General features: G+C 39.7%; 2 protein-coding genes across 3 annotated transcripts; both read right to left on the bottom strand.

The window, feature by feature from the left end:
* Nucleotides 1-394: 394 nt before the first annotated feature.
* On the bottom strand, nucleotides 395-14,627 carry LOC117252258 (uncharacterized). 2 transcript variants are annotated; one of them, XM_033619013.2, is made up of 5 exons: nucleotides 13,072-14,627; nucleotides 8,824-9,070; nucleotides 4,379-4,488; nucleotides 4,061-4,279; nucleotides 395-726 (listed from the first exon to the last, which is right to left on the bottom strand). In XM_033619013.2, the coding sequence occupies exons 2-5, from the start codon at nucleotides 9,024-9,026 to the stop codon at nucleotides 590-592; spliced, it is 669 nt and encodes a 222-aa protein (XP_033474904.1). In that variant the 5' UTR covers nucleotides 9,027-9,070; nucleotides 13,072-14,627; the 3' UTR covers nucleotides 395-589. The 2 variants fall into 2 exon arrangements, with proteins under 2 accessions (XP_033474904.1, XP_033474903.1); XM_033619012.2 differs by lacking the exon at nucleotides 13,072-14,627 and having other exon boundaries at nucleotides 8,824-13,059.
* Nucleotides 14,628-14,653: 26 nt separating this feature from the next.
* Nucleotides 14,654-19,453, bottom strand: rpl35 (ribosomal protein L35). The gene is made up of 4 exons (XM_033620569.2): nucleotides 19,330-19,453; nucleotides 18,685-18,821; nucleotides 16,092-16,173; nucleotides 14,654-14,848 (listed from the first exon to the last, which is right to left on the bottom strand). Exons 1-4 carry the CDS (start codon nucleotides 19,330-19,332, stop codon nucleotides 14,699-14,701), a joined length of 372 nt encoding a protein of 123 aa, XP_033476460.1. The 5' UTR covers nucleotides 19,333-19,453; the 3' UTR covers nucleotides 14,654-14,698.
* Nucleotides 19,454-22,942: the final 3,489 nt, after the last annotated feature.

Here is a 22,942-nt window from a genome sequence, read left to right as displayed (position 1 = left end):
CTCAAATGTCTAATAGGATAAATGATAAAGTGGTGACATTTTATATTCAAAAGGCCAAAGGTCAACTTGACTGTGCCATCATGATGTTCTGCAAAAACACTTTTCTTGCCATTATTTAGTGTCATGTATCAGGGGGACACATTTGGTCTGATACTGAAGTGGTGACAGTAATCTTGGATGTCCACCTTGAAGCTGTGTTGATTGTATAGATCTTCTGAGCTGTCAAGGGGAAGATGTGTGTGAGGCATCCATGTTTTAGACTTTGTAGCTGCTTTAAATTAACATCCATAATTTGAAGCATTTTCTACTGTCACAGTGACATGTGAGTCTTGACAAAGTAAACTGTAATTGTAACTTGACTGGCTCAAGGAAGCATACAACCACAAGGCAGTAATTCTGGTTGGTGGTTATTATTGTCCTTCAAAGGCCTATATTGAACAATGTAACAAATACCTTGAATTCTTAGAAATATATTGACCAAATTTGTTATGCAAAACATGCCCTCTATGGGACATGACACCTTTAGGTCAAAACACATGGCACACTGAGACATGTTGCAATGTTCCAGAGGTGTGCAGCTGCTTATCATTTAGTGTGTCATGTCTGTATAGTGTCCTCTTGCTGGCCGGCTCTCAGTACAGAGGTAGCAGATCATACACCACACACTGTGCTCTGGAGAGATCTGGATTCCACTGCTGCTCCGGAAAGGCCTCAGAGCACAGGAACCTGTTGACACAATGCAAGCCAGATAGAAGTCACAGAGAAATGTATACTCACTGAAACTTAGTGTGTTAGGTTCATTCTAACGGCCATTCCTATAAGTCTCAGAATAAATGCAGTATGAAAGTTATAATAAGTCAATACAGACAGTCAGATTTTTTGAGATACAAAGTGAAAAATTAGATTTTCTAAGTTTTGAGATGCTAAATCAAAATGAACAGAGGTGGGACCAAGTCATTGTTACACAAGTCAAAGGTAGGCTAAGTCTCAAGTCTGGAGTCAAGTCCCAAGTCAAGACAGGCAGGTTCTGAGTCATAAACTTTAGGTTTTAAGTGCTAAACAAGTCATTATGTGCTCTTGAGCAAATGTAATGCCATTTTAACAATAGAGTAATAATATATGAAATCTCCAAGAATCATGAATGCTTTTTAAAATGTGTATTTATTTCCTAAACAAGTTTCTTAAAACAAGAGTGACTGACCTTCAACTAAAAAAAATACTCCTCTCATAGCATACAGCACTATTGTGCACTATTGTGCACTGTGTATTATACCAGTACCACAACAGAATAATATTTGTATTTTCCTATCCTGTCTTGTTGTATCGTGTAAATGTAAATGCCCTGAACATACTTTTTAATCTTTGGGCTTCGGGAAAGGTGTCAAGTGCTTCAAGTCAAAAGGCTCAAGTCCAAGTGAAATCACAAGTCATTGGTGTTTAAATCCAAGTCGAATAGCAAATTTTATTTGATTTTTCAATTTGAGTCTAAAGTCATCAAATTTGTGACTCAAGTCCACACCTCTGATGATGAATTCTCAAAAATTATACAAAATCAATATTATAAGATGAGTTAAAATTATGATGGTAAGTTTTGCATCCAAGTGAATCAAACTGTAGAGGAGCACGGGGAAACATGGGATTTTTAAATGGTTACAAAGGGTTGATTCTTTCATGCTTCCGGCCAGATAACCATAATATCGCCATACAGTCACCTAAGAAATTGCAGTGAGATTTGACGTGTTTCAGCAGAGTTCAGTAACTACAGTCAGGTCCATAATTATTTGGACAATGATACAGTTGTTGTCATTTTGGCTCTGTACACCATCACAATGGGTTTTAAATGAAACAATGAATACCTGCTTAAAGTGCAGACTCTCAGCTTTCATTTAAGGCTTTTTTCAAAAATGTAGTATGAACCGTGTAGGAATGACAACCATTTCTTCACACAGTCCCCCGACTTTAAGGGCTCATAAGTATTTGGACAAACTAACATAATCATCAATTAAACAGTCAGTTTTAATACTTGGTTGCAAATCCTTTACAGTCAATGACTGCCTGAAGTGTTGGACACATAGACATCACCAGATGCTGGGTTTCTTCCCTGGTGATGCTCTGCCAGCCCTTTACTGCAGCCGTCTGCACTTCCTGCTTGTGTTTTGGGTGTTTTGCCCTCAGTTTTGGCTTCAGCAAGAGAAACGCATGCTCAGTTGGATTCAGGTCAGATGATATGACTTGGCCATTGCAGAACATTCCACTTCTTTGCCTTAAAAATGTCTTTGGTTGCTTTTGCAATATGCTTCAGGTCAATGTCCAACTGCACTGTGAAGCATCGTCCAGTGAGTTTTGAAGCATTTGGTTGAATCTGAGCAGATAATGTAGCCCCAAACACTTCAGCTTCCATCCTGCTGCTCTTGTAAGCAAGACAAGACTTCACTAGAATAAATACAGAGGGTTTATCACAAGATGCAAACCACTGGTTAGCCTTAAAAATGGAAGGCCAGATTAGAGTTTGTCAAAAACCATCTAAAAAGCCTGTACAGTTGTGGAACAGCATACTATGGACAGATAAAACAAAGATCAACTACCAGAATGATGGGAAGACAAGAGAAGGAAGAAGGGAAGGAACTGCTCATGATCCAAAGCACACCACCTCATCAGTGAAGCATGGTGGAGGTACTGTTATGTCATGGCCATGTATGGCTGCCAGTGGAACTGGTTCTCTTGTATTTATTGATGATGTGACTGCTGACAAGAGCAGCAGGATGAAAGCTGAAGTGTTTGGGGCTACATTATCTGCTCAGATTCAACCAAATGCTTCAAAACTCATTGGACGATGCTTCACAGTGCAGATGGACATTGACATGAAGCATACTGCAAAAGCAACCAAAGACATTTTTAAGGCAAAGAAGTGGAATGTTCTGCAATGGCCAAGTCATATCATCTGACCTGAATCCAACTGAGCATGCGTTTCTCTTGCTGAAGCCAAAACTGAGGGCAAAACACCCAAAACACAAGCAGGAAGTGCAGACGGCTGCAGTAAAGGGCTGGCAGAGCATCACCAGGGAAGAAACCCAGCATCTGATGATGCCTATGTGTCCAACACTTCAGGCAGTCATTGACTGTAAAGGATTTGCAACCAAGTATTAAAACTGACTGTTTAATTGATGATTATGTTAGTTTGTCCAAATACTTATGAGCCCTAAAAGTCGGGGGACTGTGTGAAGAAATGGTTGTCATTCCTACACGGTTCATACTACATTTTTGAAAAAAGCCTTAAATGAAAGCTGAGAGTCTGCACTTTAAGCAGGTATTCATTGTTTCATTTAAAACCCATTGTGGTGGTGTACAGAGGCAAAATGACGACAACTGTATCATTGTCCAAATAATTATGGACCTGACTGTATGTGTTATAACTAACAATGAATCCCACCCATGGGGTACGTTGTAACATTTCACTTCCACCACTTCTCGGTGCAATTGTAGAAGAAAGGTAAGTTCTAGAAAGAAAAAAAACAACAACTGTTCATTTGTAGCAGAGATGTGCATGTTATTAGAATAAAACAAATTAATAATTAACCTCAAACAGTTTAAATAACATTTAGCAAAAAACAAAATGTGTTGGCTTGTGCCCGCTCTCTCCTACTCCACTACTGTCCCCAGAGGATAGGTTCCAATAATTATGTTGCTCCCATGATCTTTCCTCTCATGCCACAGGATCCATCAGATTTCCATTTGAATATGCGGTATCATCAGAATCTACTGGGGCCTGCTCAGCAAGTTTAACTGCAGTTGAGGCTTAAATTGGTTGAGCACAAATTAATTTATTTTTAATCATCCTGTAGCCTTTCCTCTAACCCCACTCTTAAACCCAAATGATCACATGCTCATTTATGAGGAGGGAAACTTTAATTTGGAGATTACCTATTCTGTAACAACATCCTGAAGACCAGTATTTTTTTTATTCTTCCGAAGTCTGTATTTATGTCCACTTAACAGGAATTCCCCTTAATTCTTACACTTAATTTGCAGTATCTAAATTGATCATAATACAAATATTTACCAAGGATGAAGTATGCAGCAGCACTGAGGGAGAGGATGATGAGGAAGATGGTGCCTAGACCCAGATCTCCCATGGTACAGGCATTTGGACAAGCACAGGGGCTCTCCACCCAGATCTGCAGGGGCCCCTCAGTGCTCAGGCTCTGGTCACGGATGAAAGAAGTGGACAGATTTGGATTACAGTGGTAATGCACCACTGTTAGCGGCTGCTGGTCATGAACTGGGACAGAAGGAGAAGAAGATTAGCTATCAGGTCAGCACCCTACAGTGACAATGATCAGTGACATCAATCATATGTAATGTTGGTTTTTTAGCTCACCAAAGTATGAGACAGACAGCATCTTCAGGGTGTCATTGTAGTTGAATTCATTCCCTTCATGTCTTCCATAGCTGATATAACGGCTAATGTATTGGTTGAGCCTGTGATACCTGTTTACATAGTCAAATATCACAAAACAGTGAGGGATTCACCTGACAGATGAGTGGAGCAGAAAGACAGGATTTTTTTTTAAAAAAGATTCAACCTAAGGATGAATTCAATCCACTAACTGCCATTGCAATACTCCCAACCATGTCCAACCCCGATTCTAAAAAAGTTGAGACACTGTGTAAAACATAAATGAAAACAGGATGCAATGATGTGCAAGCATTTTTTGACCTGTATTCACATTGAATGCAATAATTAATATATATTAAATGTTCAAACTGATAAACTTTATTGTTTTTGTAAGTATAGACTTACTCTGAATTTGATGCCTGCAACATGTTCCAAAAAAGGTGAACAAGGACAACAGAAGACTGGGAAAGTTGTGAAATGCTAAAAAAAAACAGGATAATTCTACAGGCAATCAGGTTAATTGGGAACAAATGATAGTATCATCAATAGGTATAAAGGAGCATCTTGAAAGGCTCACTTGTTCACAAGCAAGGACAGTGCAAGGTTCACCACAAAAACTGTGTAGGCAAATAGTTCAACAGTCAAAGAACAACGTTTCTCAATGCACAGTTGCAAAGAATTTAAGGATTTTATCATCTACAGTACATAACAACACCAAAAGATGTAGAGAATCAGGAGAAATCTCTGCATGCAAGGGGCAAGGCTGAAAACATCACTAACTGGCTGTGATCTTTGATCCCTCAGGCAGCACTGCATCAAAAACTAGCATGACTGTATAAAGCATGTTACCAGATGGGCTCAGGAACACTTTGGAAAACCACTGTCAGTAAACACAGTTTGTCGCTGCATCTACAAATGCAAGTTAAGTCTCTACCATGCAAAGTGAAAGCCATATATCAACAACATCCAAAAACACTGCTGACTTCTCTGGACCCGAGCTCATCTGAGATGGACTGACACAAAGTGGAAAAGTGTGAAGTGGTCTGACGAGTCCACATTTCAGACTGCTTAAGGAAATCATGGACGTGGTGTCATCTGGTCGAAAGAGGAAAAGGACCATTCAGATTGTTCCCAGCTCAAAGTTCAAAGCCAGCACCTGTGATGGTATGGAGGCGTGTTGGTGCCCATGGCATCATGTCCATGTCCAGCAAAACAATGAGACATATTCTGCGTGTTCCAACAGCGTGGTTTTGTAGCAAAAGAGTGCAGGTACTAGACTGACCTGCCTGCAGTCCAGACCTGTCTCCCACTGAACATGTGTGGAGCATAATGAAGTACAAAATATGACAACAGAGACCCCAGACTGTTAAACAACTGAAGTGGTATACCAAGCAAGAATAAGAAAGAATTTCACTTTCAAATCTTCATCAATTAGTGTCCTCACTTCCCAAACACTTACTGAATGTCATTAAAGGAAAAGGTGATGTCACACAGTGGTAAACATGCTCCTGTCCCAACTTTTTTGGGACTTCTTGCAGGCATTCATTTTAGAATATGTGTTAAAGGGGTTTTTCTGGGGAGTTTTTACTTATCCACTGCGAGGGTTCTAAGGACAGAGGGATGTCATATGCTGTAAAGCCCTGTGAGGCAAATTGTGATTTGTGATATTGGGCTTTAGAAGTAAAATTGATTGATTGATTATTTACAAAAAAAACAATAAAGTTTATCATTTTGAATATCAAATATCTTGTGTTTATACTGTATTCAATTAAAGATAGGTCAAAAAGGATTTGAAAAACATTGTGTTATATGTTTATTGACATTTTACAGAGCATTCCAACTTTTTCAGAAATAAGGTTGTATGTGAGGGCCAGGGGTCAAACCCTTTTGGGGCCCTATGCAGAAATTCAGCCTTCCTGTCCCATCCCAATGTCACTCAGGCAGACACATATAGTGTAAACAAACATTTTACAAATAATTCACAGACTGTCTTAAAATCAACTTTTCAGTGTGCCATATGTGCACCTGAATCAAGCACATTTATTGAAGGAAACAACTGTTTATACATCAGTATATATTACAGTTTCTTTTCATTATTATGGAAAGTGTTATATGACAAAGACACAGAAGGCTTTATATTTTCAGCTTGTGTGTTTCAGTGCTCCCTGGTGGCCACTGTCCCCCTCAACAGCTGCTTTGTTTTAAAGAGGAGTGAAATGGAAAAAATCAACAAAGATCAGAACTGCACCAAACAACATCACATCTCAGAACGTATTGTCAAACTTTATCCACATTACTTCCAGAAATGTGGTACCATTGTTCGACTCCACAGCAATATAAAAGAAACATTGTACTTTTTTCTCCATGGCTTTTATTAGAGAGCTGTAGTTACCTTTTTTAGTTACTTTTAGGATCCAAAAAATATAATCATCTTATAAAATACAGTGCATCGATAAAGATTAAACCAGTTGTTGTCAATATTTTCTTCTTCTGCTTTTGTACATTACTTATTTTTGAATGCAGGACTTTTACTTGTATCATAGTATTATACATGTGGCATTGGGACATCTAATTAGGTATTTGATCTGAATATGTCCACCACTGTCCAAAACCAGAGGCACTGATAGAAGTCACATCAATCTGATAAAAAACAATTATCTCTACCCTGAACATAACTTTGCTTTGAAGTAGAAAATTGCAGCAATTAGTCATTTGAGTTATTTTGAGAGGATGAAAGAGTGTAGACATTCTGCTTTTGCCTTCACCCAAATTTAAGCTTCATTATTAAAAAAAGAAGAAGAAAGAGGAAAAGAAAAGAAACTAGCTTTCCCCAAACCCGCAGAGGATGAATCTTGACTTCAGCAGCATATTCACAGTCAGAGCAGACAAACCGCTGATTGAAGTTTACAAGCATGACCACCAGCCAGTCAATGTTCTGATGCATGTTTTCAAAAATCATTTCTTTACCATGAGATCAACAAAACATTGAAACATGCAGAACAGGGTCAAAAACAGTAGTTCGGTACAGATACAACAAACAATTTTAGATTATTAATCAACCTAATCACCAGAAAAAATGTTGGCATTGTACATTTCTGCATACAATGGTCATGTTACTTTTGCATGTTATAATGTATATGTTAAAACTTTACATTTTAACAACGCTGTGGCTAACGTGGTTAGGTTTACCCACAAAGACCACTTCATCAGATCATGTTTTGGCTTAAAATACCTAGTTTCGGGGGCACAACCCATGCTGGACAAGCAGCAATGTCTCTGTAACAAATGCTTTTTATACCTCAAAACTCACTGGAAAAAATAGTGACATGTCGCTAAAGAAGCTGCTGGTTTTCTTGTTTATTTGCAGTGGTCTGTAGCTTAGCAGGCACCTCGCCTAGGTGTCACGTCATTCACCATCCCCTTAACCTCTAGATGACAAAGCCAGCTCATATGCTACATCACTTTAAAAACGTTGATATGACGCGTATTAAATATACAAATATGCACCACCTACTTTGGAAGACTGGTACGGAATAATTTTAAAAATATTTAAAAAAGAAAAAGTTGACCTTCTCTTTAAGAATCCAAAACAACAAATTCTATAAAATCTGGAATACATGGTTCCAATGTATAACCCCATTAAGAGCAGAATTTGTTTGGAGATGGGCAGTTATGCATGTGTATGATAATGAGTATGCGTATATGCACAGAAGTGTATGTGTAAGTATGAGCGCATGTGTGCAGATGCTTTTTCTTAATTTTCTTAAACAAAAATTATCAGAAGGAGGAAACAGGACTGAGCAGAACAAAAGAAAAAATAGAACTAGCCTACTCTGTACATTGAGCTAATTCTGCATTACACAAGCATGTGTTATTGTAAGTAATGTATGTATTATGCTGTTTTAATTTTTCTGTAATTTTTTTCTTTTCTCTCTTTTAATTTTGTTAAAAAACACAAATAAAAAAGAAAATTACAAACCTTCAGCAACTGGGCCATTAGCTGTTAGAGGATAAAGCTGGTTATATTCCATGTTTTCCTTATTGTTACTGATGCAATAGAAGAAGCTAACAATGAATGTATCCTACTGACAAGTATGTGTGTATCAAATATGTGTGTATCAAAGCCTGACATATCGTATTCCTCTCAATCTGAGAAATGAGTGTTGAGATTTAGCTTTGATTTGGCCAGTGCCCCACATTTGTCCAAAGCTTTGTGCAGCAGATGAGGTAGCTGGATAACCTTCATCTCTTATTGCAGAGACAGGGATATGAAGACTTGCAAATGTCCAGGAAAGGTGTGGCTGTAAGCAGCTGTATGCAAAGGTTCTGCAAAGGTAGCCCACATTTGCATCCAAAAAATCTGCATTGAAAAGGCTGAAAAAGTCAACATAACTACATGAACATATACTGTGAAGTGTCCACTCTACCTGAAAATGAGGCATGCAGCGACATAGGTACAGTCAGCTCCTGTCAGATCCTCTTGCTGTGAGAAGGGCTGGCAGGGGCTGAAGGACAGGAGAATCTCTGCACTGACTGCCATGCTCTCTGCTGACACAGGCGTCAACTGCCCCAGGAAACCCTTTGCATCTCCCATGGCTTTCAGGTTTATCACCCCACTGCCATCCTTCATGATGCATTTGCAGCTGTTGACTTTGAAGCAGCCTGACTTCTTAGCTGAGTTGGGATGAGAGGACAGAGATGAGGAAAACATGTTGAAACAAACTGAGAGCATGATGAAGACAGTTGGAAGGCTCATGGTGACAGTGTGCACCAGTGCACAGGACAGTGACACTATGTGTGTTGTTAATTAACTAAAAAGCAGCTGACAGCGTGGTGATGTGAGGAAAGTAATTAGAATAAAGGTGATTGCCATTCCAGACATTCCTAAGGCCCATAGTGTTCAGATGTCTTTCCAAAAACAGCAAAACACGGGAGTGCAACAATAGTAGGAGGCATTACAGAGGGTAAGGACTGTGGACTGTCAAGAGTAACCAGGATACTATTCCCGAAAACACATACTGCACTTGATTTTTGCAAATGTTTTTATTCATTTATTTAACCCACTTTTGACCAGATAAGTCCCACTGAGATCTCTCTTACAAGGAAGACCTGGCCAAGACAGCAGCATACAAAAGTTACAGCAGTTACAGCCCAAACAACACATTTAGCTTTAAAATCAGTCAGAGAGGCCAATTCATGTAGTTATTCCAAGTGAGAGGAGCAAAGCACATAAAAGCTTTTTTTCCCAGCTCAGTCCGTGCACTGGGAACAGACAACAAAACTAAGTCCTGAGATCTAGCTACAGTCAGAGTGCTACTAAACACATCACCATTGCACTGGGAGAGATGCAAATAGCTTAACACCTGGACAAATAAAACCAAAACATCCATCATCAATGGAGTGCAGTTGACATGGTTTTCAGTGGAAGAAAGCAGAATTAAAAGCCGAGCCACTTATTCATCCCAACTGAAGACTTCAAACATGTCTTCAAAAAAAAAAAAAAAAATCTAATGCTACAGCATGAGGTGTGATGGGAAAAGATTGCAGAGCATGTTAATAGGTAATATGAAGTGATGCTATGTAATGTGATGTGTTAATGTCTAATAGTACAGAAAAAATATATCAACGTTTTTCTATATTGACAGTGTTCATGTATGTTAATATAATTTGCTATATCTTCTTATTCAGCTGTAAAGTGATGGGGCCCAAACGCACTGGGCAGCAACTCAAAATCAAACACAAAAATATTGTACAGACTGGTAAAAGTTTTACTTATCTTACTACATAATGACGAAAACTCTGTCTGTCTGTGGGTGTGTCAGTTCCATGTTTTTCTCCTCACTGACTTGGTCAATCCATGTGAAATTTGGCACAGTGGTAGAGGGTCATGGGAGGATGTGAAAGAAGCAATATTACATCAATTGGCCAAAGGGGGTGCTATAGCAACCGACTGAAATTGCAAACCTTGAATTTGCATATTTCATGCCTTGTATATCGTAGAGACATGAAACTTTGCACAGAGATGCCTCTCCTCACGAGGAACAAATTTGCCTCAAGAACCCATAACTTCCGGTTATATAGATTTTCTGCCTTTTTCAATTTTTTGAAAAACACTTAAAGGCAAGGCAAGGCAATTTTATTTATATAGCACCATTCATACACAAGGCAATTCAATGTGCTTTACAAGAGAAATACATTAAAATAAAACATTAAAGGAACAATCGATCTCTTCCTAGGAAGTTTGACCAATCTGCATGAAACTCAGTGAACATAATCTAGGGACCAATTTTTATTTATTTTTGTTTTTTTTTTTATATACTTTATTAATCCCCGAGGGGAAATTCAATTTTTCACTCTGTTTGTCAATTACATACAGGTCTGAACACACACATGCACAAACTGGACCTATACATGCACTAAGTGGAGAGATGTCAGAGTGAGCTGCCCATGACAGGTGCTCCGAGCGGTTCGGGGTTCGGTGCCTTGCTCAGGGGCACCTCGGCAGTGCCCAGGAGGTGGACTGGCACCTCTCCAGCCACCAGTCCACGCTCCATATTTTGGTCCGGACGGGGACTTGAACAGGCAACCCTCCGGTTCCCAAGTCCCTATGGACTGAGCTACTGCCACTTAAAGTCTAAAGGTCCCTCTTGGCAAAAGTTGGAAAACTCACTAAAACTGAGCTTCTATAAGGTAATGAATATTGCGGAGGGGGTGGCTCATCACATAAAGGTGTATAACATCTCAAGGGTTTCACTGTTCACCACGCAACTTTGTAGGCATATGACCACACATAATCTGAGGGGACCCCTCCATTATTGACCGAACAAACAAAATGGGGGCGCTAGAGAGCTAATTTCTTATCTATTTCACAATTTTAGAGATTAAGATTGTATTTGTCTGATCTGAAGGTTTATTCTGTGAACAGAAAACATGTTGTGTGACTGATGGTGAAGTTTAGTTGTCAGAGACTGAATACATTCATCATAAACTATACAGAGTCTACTGTACTATATTAATATTGGACGGTTTAATTATTGAAGTATTTAGCAACACAGAGACTTGTGGTCAGTGGGATGTGAGGATTCTTAAAATAAAACCTGTGAAGTCCTGACTGTATCTGACTGAGCCTTAATGAAAGCTGTTGTCTGTATTTTATTTTTTTTTATTAACCTTATAGTCAAACACATTTTATTCAGCTTGTGTAATTGAGGAGACAGGTCAAACTGATATGATGCTGATTTACAGGAGAATTCATGTCAAATGGAGGATAAACCATGAACATAAACAGATCACCTGTAAAGCATTTTAATAAATTAATCTATCATAATTAAAACAACTGGAGACTGAAAACAAACTGATATATGGGTCTGATCACTTTTTAATGAACTGACATCATTCCAGACAGGATCATAGATATATATACATAGATGCCGCCATGGATGCCGCACCCTGGCTTGTGGGATGCGTCAATACCGCCGCCATCTTGCCTAGGTGCTCTGACCTGTTCAGACCCGTGTCAGACTCGGCAAAAATGCCACATTTTTTCTCTGCATTTGGGTGTACGAACGAAAGAAGTGTTAAAACCAAGCAGAAGGGAATAACATTCCACAGGTAAGAAGTTGTTTTACAATATTTTACTGTTACGAAAATGTTTAATGAGATATATATCTCAAAAAGTGATCCTTCTTTTAAGCTAATCAAGTAAAGTAGCCTAACTGTCCTGATCTGGTCCTAATGCCAAATTAAGCTAACACTATGTCACACAACTTAAAGAAAAAGGTTAACATTTATATAATATTACTTATAAAATTATGATGCTTTGTCAAACAGCTATGTCGGTGTATGTGTTATTCCAAATTGTCAACTAGGCCTATCTGTTTCATGGCACCAACGTGACATAACGCAGTATAACGTTAGTAATTGTGGCCTGAATCGTAACTACAAATGATGTGGAACTGCGTTTTTCTGACACACTTATTTTGTGTGTAGTTTCCCAAAAAACACAGATAGGAGACGGGCATAGGTAGCAGCAGTGAGGAGAAAGGACTTTGTCCCGAGTGACTCCTCAGTCATCTGCAGCTGTCACTTCAGACCTGAGGACTTCGACAGGACTGAGCAGACTCCTAAAAATAATACTAGCTACTGTACACTGTATTTTTTGTAAATATGACCTAATAATGTAAACAGTTCTGTGTCCAGGCTCCCATGAGCACTGTGGTGTTATACATATGAGATTAAAGCAAAATTTTGTGTAAACATGCAGCTCTAAGTCATTTATTTTCACTTGTACAAAACCAACATTTGTTAATCAGAATCTGCACTGCAGCTCGGCACAACCCTGCTGATACACTATTTTTTGCACATTGTGTGAAATGTGAATAAACATTTATAATCAAAATTAATAATTAAATGACATCATGGTGGGCATTGTACATCTAGTAAGAAAAAAAAAATTTATTACATGGGGAAAGTTTAGTTTAAATGTATTGTAGAACTATTACTGTTACTTTATCTACATAAGATCAAATATTTTGGTATGAAAAGCTGCATTTTTTATTTAACCAAGTATCCTGTATCATAACTACATGTCTTACGATTGTAACAAACCAAACCGCATGAAAATCGGTTGAGAATTCAGCGAGTAATGATGATTTTAATCATAAATAATCTCCTACCTCAATAGACATACATGCATTAGGCAGTGCGGCTCCACCTGGACATGATGGCGGCCGCGTTGACGTATCGCTCCAATGAGGAGCACCGTTGAATGCGGCTTCTACGTATATATATCTATGAGACAGGATGTTAGTGTGTCTGTGACTTCCTGGACGGACTGAAGGCTGCTGGAAACTGCCGGGAAACTGTCCGACTTCACCGCAGCTTTTTGTCACCGCCCCCCGCTGCGGCCGCCTGCTCTCGTCTACTTTCCAGGCGAGGCGCAGTTCATCTCTGACGAGCCTAGTAATAATGTGGTTCAGCATTAAAGCAGCTCGACGTTACACTCGATATCTGTTGCTGTAAATCCTTACCGCACAACGCGACTTAATTCACCAAAGGACACGCAATGTCTCTCATTCTTGCTACACGCTCAGCGAGTGATCAGCCTCTAGATGACGCAAACCTGCGAGCCAGCAGGTTCAACGGAGTATGTTGCCATAGTAACTGACTCAGTGTTAAACTGAACTGGCTTTGTGAAACTGAAAAGTCAGAATTTCCCTCATCTTAGGTATACATACTCATTGTTTTCACTAAACCTGCTTTCTGAAATAAAGCCCTGCACCCTCAACTACATAGACTAAATAAATTGTGTCTGACTATAAGGTTGATATTTTCAAAGGAAGAAATATACAAGACAGCTTTCATTAAAGTCGGGGCTTCACATCTGTACAGATGTTATTTTAAGAATTCTCACATCTCTCTGATCACCAGTCTCAGTGATGCTAAATACTAGAAATTAGAATTAACTTTCAAATCAGAGTAACAGAACTTAAATCTCTGAAATTCAACAAAAAATGTTTATATAAAACATACTGAGTCAACATCAAAACCAACAGGCTGTTAGATCGGGCCAGAGCCAGGCGTTTCTTCTTATGCCCTGGGTCTTAGTCAGTGGAGTAATTGCAGCGCCTCGCTCCCGCAAGATTATCCCTGTCCACTTTCATATGAGCAAGTCAGGGTGATATCGGGTCGTCCACCAATCAGAAGATCAGCAGGTCGATCCCCCACTCCTCCAACCTGCATGTCAAAGTATCCTTGAGCAAGATACTGAACCCCAAATTGCTCCCAATGATGCGTCCATCGGTGTGTGTGTTAAAACCTGAGTAGCAGATGGCACCTTGTATGGTAGTCTCAGCCACCAGTGTATGAATGTGTGTGAATGGGTGATTGCGACTTGTTGTGTAAAAAGCACTTTGAGTCTTCAGATGACTAGAAAGGCGCTATACAAATGCAGGTCCATTACCAAGTCTGACACAAAACTAACCAGAATGCACTGTGCAGCGATCGGTGCTCAAATCTGTGCAACGAGCGTATTATAAAAGACTGAAGCGGCAACAACACATCCATGATTTGGGGTGATGCCTACCTGCACCCAAGAAGCCATTGTCTACATTTCTCCGGTCAAACCTGTATCTGGAGATACCTGTATGCATCGTAACTGATCATTGTTTGCGTCAATGAAAATTAATGTTGGTTCAAGCTTGATAGAAGCATAAGCGTGATGATGTTTGTGGAGAAGAAAAGCCACCCAACAGACCATTCTTGTCTTTTACACAGATTTTATTTTGTCAATAGAAAAAGCCTCTAAGCTTTGACAGCAAATTTGCGGATGGAGTAGAGGAGGTCTTTCCTCTGCTGTTTTTTGGTCCGCAGACTCTCTTCATGCTTGTTGAGACGGCGGCGCAGAGCTCTGGTCTTCTTGGGTCTCAGATCCAGGGGCTTGTACTTCTTACCCTGTAAGAAAGTGACATAAACTTACAGTAAAGATGAAAAACGACAAGTGAAAAACAGGAAAAGGTCAATCTGCAACTGTTGCCAAGATCTAGAAACATCAGACATTGGCTGAAGTATATCATACTTCCGTGTAAGTATAATATACTGAAGACTTGCAAAAAGAACAATGAGGTCAAGGGTTTTCATGCATTTTGTTTCCCAGGCAAAGAGCACAGAGCAAGGTTTTACATGTTAGATTTCAATATCTGCTGTCGCTACAGTTTACGTTGGAAAAGAACACCTGACTTTGTAGGTGGCCTGCATGGATGTATTAAGAGAACTGGACACAGTGATGAACACAGGGCCCCATTCATTCCTATGAGAGAAGCTCAGTGGCGCATGAAGCCAAGAAGGTTCAAGTGCCACATGTAAAATTACCAAGATGATCTGGGGGTGATCAGCACTACTTCTGCTCTGTACGGCCCACACAGCAGGCGCACTAGAAACTTATGGCGGTCAGGCGCAAGAGAACGCGATCAAGTGTCTTACTTTCACCTGCCAAATGACTAACTTCCTGTTTGGCGAACTTTCTTTATCTGACTATGGTCAGAGCAGGTATTCACATTACAGGCTTTTTAGGTATGTACACATCAGTTATGACTTTAATCAAATTAAAGAAACATCGGTTTGGCAAAACACGAAAGCTATTAAGGTGGATTCAGTACTATCCATCACTTCGATTTTGTTTCATCTCCAAGTGCGTAACTACAATTAGGTACATAAATTTCTTCTTGTGACCATTTTCTGAAAGGTCTTTAGGCATCATCTGTCACCTTAATCTATTCATGCATCAAGAGAATATTTTCAAACTCCTATGGGGGAAAAAAACATGTAAATGTTTAAAACAGCAGTTCCATGACAGCTGTGCTTCATGTTGTAGGAAACTATTGTTACATCATCTTAAGGAGCCATCGCAAGTCACTAATTGGGCCTTATTTTTAAACTGTTTAAACAGTTAACAGCTGAATCAAAATGTCTTCATCAGATTTGTTTCAGTCAATGTGAGCAGTTGTGGATTATGACAAACATTTATGTCATCTCAAGTCTCAGTCTTTTGGTAAGCAGTTGTGAATGCATCAGCAAAACATCAGCTCACAGATATCATCTTAGACAAGAGAAGCAAAAAGGAGAAGTCGCATGCAGGCATGTCTTCATGTGTGATCAGTGAGGGGCTGTACAACCCAAGTTAGTTACTTGCTCTCACCTTGTAGAACTTCCTCAGGTTCTCCTTCTGTGTCTGGTTGATTACAGTCAGGACTCTGGCGATGGATTTGCGGACAACACGGCTGCAATAAACAAACACCAAAGTAAGATGCTGTTTTAGTACAACAGATTTTGCTTTGCAGGTAAATTGGCTTCAGGAAATAAAGCTGTACTCTGTACACATTTTGATAAAAATGTGCGATTGCGATTTGAGTGGACAATATTGCGATTATAGTATAATTAGAAAAAATGGTATCATTAGTCTTCTTGCTTAATTCAGTGTTTCCCCTACATTATATTAGGGGGGCACTGACCTGACAGTTATTGTTAATGGACAGACCATGTGTAAATGGCCATCAACAGACTAAGCACAGTCAAACACGCTGCTCACGCAGCAGTGCAGCACGGCACTGTACCTGCAGCGGAGCGAGCTTGTGTTGCATTCAGGCGTTGTCTAGTAAATGACAAATTCCAGCACGCCATAGCACAACACAGCAGCATGTCAAGTGGGCCGAAACCGAGCAAAATTGCTCAATTTTTCATGTGTTATTATATAGTTTGTTATGGAGTCAGTGATTTCCTTGTGACACTTAAAAATGTTTGCGTAACTGTGATTGGATGTTGTTTTATGAGGCTCTGGCGGCTTTCAGTTGGTCTTTAAAGTTACTCAGCTTGGCTTTCTCTCGCATGCATGCTTTGTACTTTTCTCTGTGCCATCTCAAGTGCTGATAGATTGGTCGTGTTGCTGCAGGACGTAATGACTAACGTTTAAACTTTTACACAGCACCTCTTACTGTTCAACGTTACCATACCTGAATCCAAAGTATCGCCATGTAACAGATGTTGCGTTTTTTTCGCCACCAACTCAGCCTGTTCATGGTTGTGCTCATGCTCTTCTTCAGCGTCTATATTGGTCACTGCCGCATGCTGGGTGGTCACCTGACCATACGTGTGGCACGCACCAGGATAGCTTGTGGGTGTAATGTCAAACTCCACACACTACAGGAGAGGTAGTCACGTTCACAGGCACACACGTTAACATTTATTTACATTAAATCGCAAATCGCAGCCTTTTATGCAGTTATGTGATCGCACAGCGTGACACTGCGATCGCGAGTAGATTATTCGTGCAGCACTACTGTACTCTAATAATTAAATTAAGTCGTCATTAAAAAAAAGTTGTTTGTCTGGACATTTGTCACTGATTCAAAAGGACTTGCCCATTTTAAAATACTGCCATTTGTGCTGTTTTCTTGTTCAATCTGTGGTGGCAGTTTGTAAAATGATTTATTTAATCTGGGAGGTGTAAACGTAGTAACCTTGTGCAGTTCTGAAAAAGTATTGGACAGGAAAAGGTTAATCTGCAACTGTTGTCAAGACCTATTAAGGGGTTGGCTTAAGTGTATTATACGTCAGTACTTATAACATTCAGAACAATAGGTTTGAGGCTTTTCATATATTTTGTTCTTCTTCTACTTCTTTCTATAGTGTGAAGGTTACTGCAACAGTTTGATTGGCAACCCCAGTGAACAGCCAAATCAAAATGTCTTAATCTGAATTATTTCTGTCCATGTGAATAGTCATGGATTATGACAAACATTCAGGTCATCTCAAGTCTGTCTTTTGGCAAGCAGTTGTGAATGCATCAGTAAAACATTAGCTCACAACTATCATTTTAGACCAGAGAATCAAAGATAAAAAGGTCCCATGCAGTTATGTCCTCATGCCTACATATTTAGGGAGTGTCAGATGCAGTTTTGACACAACAGATTTTAGTTAACAAGTAAACTAGTTTCTGTAAATATAGTCATACACGATAATATCAGCACGTCAGCAGTATCAGCCATTATTGGTTTTGAAATGAATCAGAATCAGCCAACATGCTTTTTCTTATTTTGAACATGCCATCACAATAAGAGTATGAATGCATAATATGATGTTAATTCCACTACAGAAGAGACTTAAAGATCACTAAAATAAGGTGGGGGAAAAAGTGGATATACTGACATCAGTACTGGCTGTTGGTCAAATGAGTTGTTACATATCAGATATTGGCAAAAAAAATTCCAATGTTGTGCAACCCGACCATACACTTATAATTAAGTAGAAATGAAACAAAAAATATATACACTGTTCTTCACTGAGAGGTTAGTCTGCACATGCGTCACTGACTCAACTACACTGAACTATTTTAAAATACTGCCATTTGTACCATTTTCTTACTCAATCTGTGATGGCGGTGTGGAGTTCAGTGAACCCAAACCCAGAAGCTACAATGGTTGATTGAACCTCACAGGTGTAAAAGCAGTAACTCTCTACAGTTCTGTAAGCATAACATTTATACATTTTCGTTTTTGACCTGGTTGATCACTGCGCAGGATGTTCATACCGTGGGCAGACAGAAAATGAATGATGCCCTTACAACGGCCTGCTGACTCCAACACAACCTAAGCCGGGCCGTGGTACTGACATCAAATACAGCATCCGTGTATACCACATCCTTATAGCCAAGGACAGTCATGTCAGATCTGAACCAGGCGGGGCAACTGGTAGTAAAGTCTACCTGAGCACTGATTATTTTATATAGTACGTACATCTTTGAGAGCTTGGAAGCGGCTCCGCCGGTAACCTTGGCCACACGGAGCTGGGACAGTTCATTTTTCAGGTCGTCCAGCTGCTTGAGCAGCTCTTCCTTCTTCTTGCCCCGCAGATCTCTTGCCTTGATCTTGGCCTGGATCATGACAGAAAAACATCGGTTAGTAACAGCGCCCTACTGGTCTCACGCCACCTCAGAGAGCTCCTCTCATCGACACGAGTCAGCCTTGCTATAGCAGCTCGCTATGATTCAAATTAGCAGGCAGCTAACATTAACCTTAACGTTACTCGTCCATTTGCCTAAACACAGCTAGTTCAAACCTCCTGCTCCCAGTCGTAATAAAGACACATTGGCTGTACGTTATTTATTAATATAATATAGACTGCAATTTCAGCCAGCAGGCTGTCAACAGCCAGTCACGTTCCCTTTAGCTTATGGCTAGCAACTTTGCTTAGCGCCGTCGGTCAGTTCCTGCGCTCCACAATATAACATTTTATTCCATTCCGGTAGCAGCCTACTTATAAACACATGCAAGAATAACTACATAAGAAGCTTATGTGTACATATAACACAAATTTGATGGGGGGTATCTGAGATAAACCTTATAAAATCTTAGTTAATGAACGAGTGTTGCGCTCCTCACCATGTTCTCTCTCGCTGCCCTGTTGGAAAGGCCGGACGCACCGCGTGCTCACAAAAAGTAGCTTCCGGAGAATTTCTTCTTCGCTGGTTTTATCTTACTTTGACACTATACAAACAGCGCCACCAACAGGCGGAAAAAAAGGTTCAATTAATGACGTATGATGGCTCTTCAAATCAGCTTCTCTGCAACATAAAGCATACCTGACATATAGCTACCCTTTGTACCTGATTATTTACTTTTTTTTTGTTTGAAAATATTATCTTGATGCATGAGTAAATTTCGATGACAGATGGTGCATAAAGATGTTTTTTTCAATCAGAATCAGAATACTTATTTAATACTTTACCAATCAGAAAATTTACCATTCAGAATATTAGAATATTAACACAAGGGAAAATAGGTGTACTTAAAAGCACCGATTATGGCACTTTAAATTAAAAAAAGGAAATTACAGTCCACAGTGAATCTCCCTAAATATCTGTTATCTGTTATGTTAAGCAGATGCTGTTTTTATTTGATAAATGACATGACTGATGTTTACATACCTAAAAAGCCAGTAATGTGAATAACAACTCTGACCGTGGCCAGATAAAGGTTCAGACATCTGACAGCTGCAACATTTTTCTTCAGATGTCTTACATAGGAAGACTGCAGTCTGTGCAAATGTAGTGAATATGACAGTGTGACTGTGCTGATCACACGTTAAGCGTTCTTTTCCAACATTTAATGTAGCGACAGCAGTTATTGAAATCTTAACATGTAAAGCCTTGCTCTGTGCTCTCTGCTTTGGAAAACAAAATACATGAAAGTCACTGACCTCATTGTTCTTTTTAAATGTCTTCAGTATATTATACTAAAACTGATGTATAATATGAATGTCAAACCTTTCTAGATCTTGATAGCAGTTGCAGAGTAACCCTTTCCTCTCCTTCACTTTTGTCAGTTAACATTCTGACAAAATTGGCTATATTATTTCAGTTCTATTAGGGGAGGCAGTACCTGCCTTGAGCAAGGCACCGAACCCCCCAACTGCTCGGGGAGCCTGACCAAGGGCAGCCCCCTCACTCTGACATCTCTCCACTTTGTGCATGTATAGGTCCTGTTTGTGCATGTGTGTGTCTTTCAGACCTGTGTGTAATTGACAAGCAAGAGTGAAAACATTGAATTTCCCCTCAGGGGGATTAATAAAGTAAATAAACTTCTACTCAAAATTAGTTTAATTTTTTTCAGGGTAAGAAGTACAAGCCCCTGGATCTGAGACCCAAAAAGACTAGAGCTCTGCACCGCCATCTCAACAAGCTCAAAGAGTGTCTGTGGTCCAAGAAACAGCAGAGGAAAGGCCTCCTCTACTCCATCTGCACAGTCAAAGCTTAGAGGCTTTAACTAGTAAGGGATGTGCCCAAGAACCAAATGGTTACTCTGGCTGAGTTCCAGAGATCCTGTGTGAAGATGGAAGAAGACAGAAGGACAACCATAAATGCAACATTCCACCAAACTTAGCTTTACAGCAGAGTGGCCAGGTAGAGGCCTCTGCAGAAAGAGGCATGAGAATCCGCTTTGAGACTAAACAAGATTCTCAACAAACAAGATTTATTAAGCCTCAGTTCTAAGTGTCACGTCTGGAGGAAACCAAGCACCGCTCAGCAGCTGCCCAGTACCATCCCAACGGTAAAGCATGGTGGTGGCAGTATCATGCTATGAGTGTGTTCTTCAGCAGCAGGGACTGGGGGTCTGGTCAGGGCTGGGGGAAAGCCTGGGCCCAAGGCTCAACTTCCAACAGGACAACGACCCTATGCATGCAGCCAAGACAACGCAGGAGTGGGTGAGAGAACTGAAAATGGCCATTCACTACCAGTCCCCATCCAACCTGACTGAGCTTGGGAGGATCTGCAGAGAAGCATGGCAGAAAATCAAATCCAGGTGTTAAAAGCTTGTCACTTCAAAGACTCGAGCCTGTGATCGCTGCCACATATGCTACTACTAAACAGCTTCTGAGTCAAGGGTCTGGATACTTTATGTTGATAGGATATTTCGGAATAATCTTTTAAATGAATTTGCAAAAACAATCTACGGTTCTGTTTTTGCTTTGTGATTACACATTACTGAGAGAAGACTACTGAGTGGAAAAATAAATATACGTTTTCAGCATCAGGCTGCAATTCAACAGTAAGAAAGTTAAGTGGTCTAAATGCTCTGAGCCTTACAACATGAAAAATGCATGTTCATAGTTTATTCTCTATATTTTGCAATTTAAGTTTTTTACCCAAATTGAAAACCAAACAGGATTTAGGCAACATTATCAGCAATAAACACAAAAACTGAAATGGTCTGATACTGTATTGAGAAAAATATGTCTTGATAAAACATGAACAAATGTGTTATTAGAATAAATAAAATCAGCCCTGTCATTGTCTGTCCGGGGTGTACCCTGCATCTCACCCAACATCATCTGGGATCAGCTCCAGCTCCCCTGCGACCCTCTAAAGCACAAGCAGGTATAGCTACTGAATGGATGGACTGTGTATAACAGAACATGGAAACATTTGCTTTCCCAGCAAAACACAGGATTTGGATTCAGAGGGCATGATTTAACCATTTCAGATTTATTATTAATAAATGTGGGAAAAGGAAATCTGTGTAGTGGCAGCAGTTGTTAAATCATAAAAAGCAAAAGACAGAAAAGCTGTAGTGATTGTACAGCTGTATGTCAGGGTTTAACACAGCAAAATTAATCAGGTTAAAAAGTGCGTTCATTGTTTCTTTTGATTCTCATGGAGATAGATATATTACCCAGCAGAATGTGGGTGACTACATCAGTCTGCTACCTGTCATTCGTAACACATGATGACAGCTCTGCATTTAAAGATGTACTCCTGCATCCCTATATACAGATAATGTACTCAGCAGTTACAACTTCAAATGTCAGTAAAACAACAATCACACCTTAAATACAGTTTCCTGTGATTTATAATCTTATGCAGACAGCAACCCCATGGATTTCTACTTCATATTAGTGGAATGAATGAATACAAATGCCTTTAGAAATGAAGAGAACTGTAAAAGACAGACCAGGCTGCTTTAGGGACTCAACAATGCAGTTTAACAGCAAACATGCAATTTCCCTGGGCTTCCATCTGAAAAATAAACCTCATCATGTTCAGTCAGTGAGTGACATCACACTGAGGAAGAGGGATAGTGATGGGCAGTGGAACTCAGTGACAACCCAAGGCAGAAACACATACGGGTTCTGTTCTATGATGATGATGATGATGATGATGATGATGATGATGATGATGATGATGATAAATACTGCAAACCGTTCACATCAAACCATTTATATCCACTGATTTGTAAAGTTCTCAATGCATACAGTATGTACAGATTTCTATATATAAATAGACATGTGGAATGTACTTTCATTTACATTAGCAAAGGCAGATAAAGGTAGAGCATGTCCTCCAGTTATCATTTACATAGCATTCACTTATTTTATCACATATATTATCCAAATGGACAACTGCAGGCTAAATCATTCAGATTGGTGCTTAAGCACCATCTGTGCATACAGACTGCATCAGCTGTGGTAGCCATTTTTGTTCCTCCAGTAGCAGCA

Source organism: Epinephelus lanceolatus, chromosome 9 (assembly GCF_041903045.1).
Source record: "Epinephelus lanceolatus isolate andai-2023 chromosome 9, ASM4190304v1, whole genome shotgun sequence".
Taxonomy (NCBI): Eukaryota; Metazoa; Chordata; class Actinopteri; order Perciformes; family Serranidae; genus Epinephelus; species Epinephelus lanceolatus.
This window is presented reverse-complemented; position numbering and strand designations above follow the sequence as displayed.

What these genes read in the sequence shown, in the direction of transcription:
- LOC117252258 (XM_033619012.2), bottom strand. Translation starts at nt 9,152, where the DNA reads ATGAGCCTTCCAACTGTCTTCATCATGCTCTCAGTTTGTTTCAACATG. An exon ending in GCTGTCTGTCTCATACTTTG is followed by an intron (nt 4,280 to 4,378) that starts GTGAGCTAAAAA and finishes CTTCTGTCCCAG; the next exon opens with TTCATGACCAGCAGCCGCTA. An exon ending in TGCTGCATACTTCATCCTTG is followed by an intron (nt 727 to 4,060) that starts GTAAATATTTGT and finishes TTGTGTCAACAG; the next exon opens with GTTCCTGTGCTCTGAGGCCT.
- rpl35 (XM_033620569.2), bottom strand. An exon ending in GCTTCCAAGCTCTCAAAGAT is followed by an intron (nt 16,174 to 18,684) that starts GTACGTACTATA and finishes TGTTTATTGCAG; the next exon opens with CCGTGTTGTCCGCAAATCCA. An exon ending in ACCTGAGGAAGTTCTACAAG is followed by an intron (nt 14,849 to 16,091) that starts GTGAGAGCAAGT and finishes ACTTTCTTACAG; the next exon opens with GGTAAGAAGTACAAGCCCCT.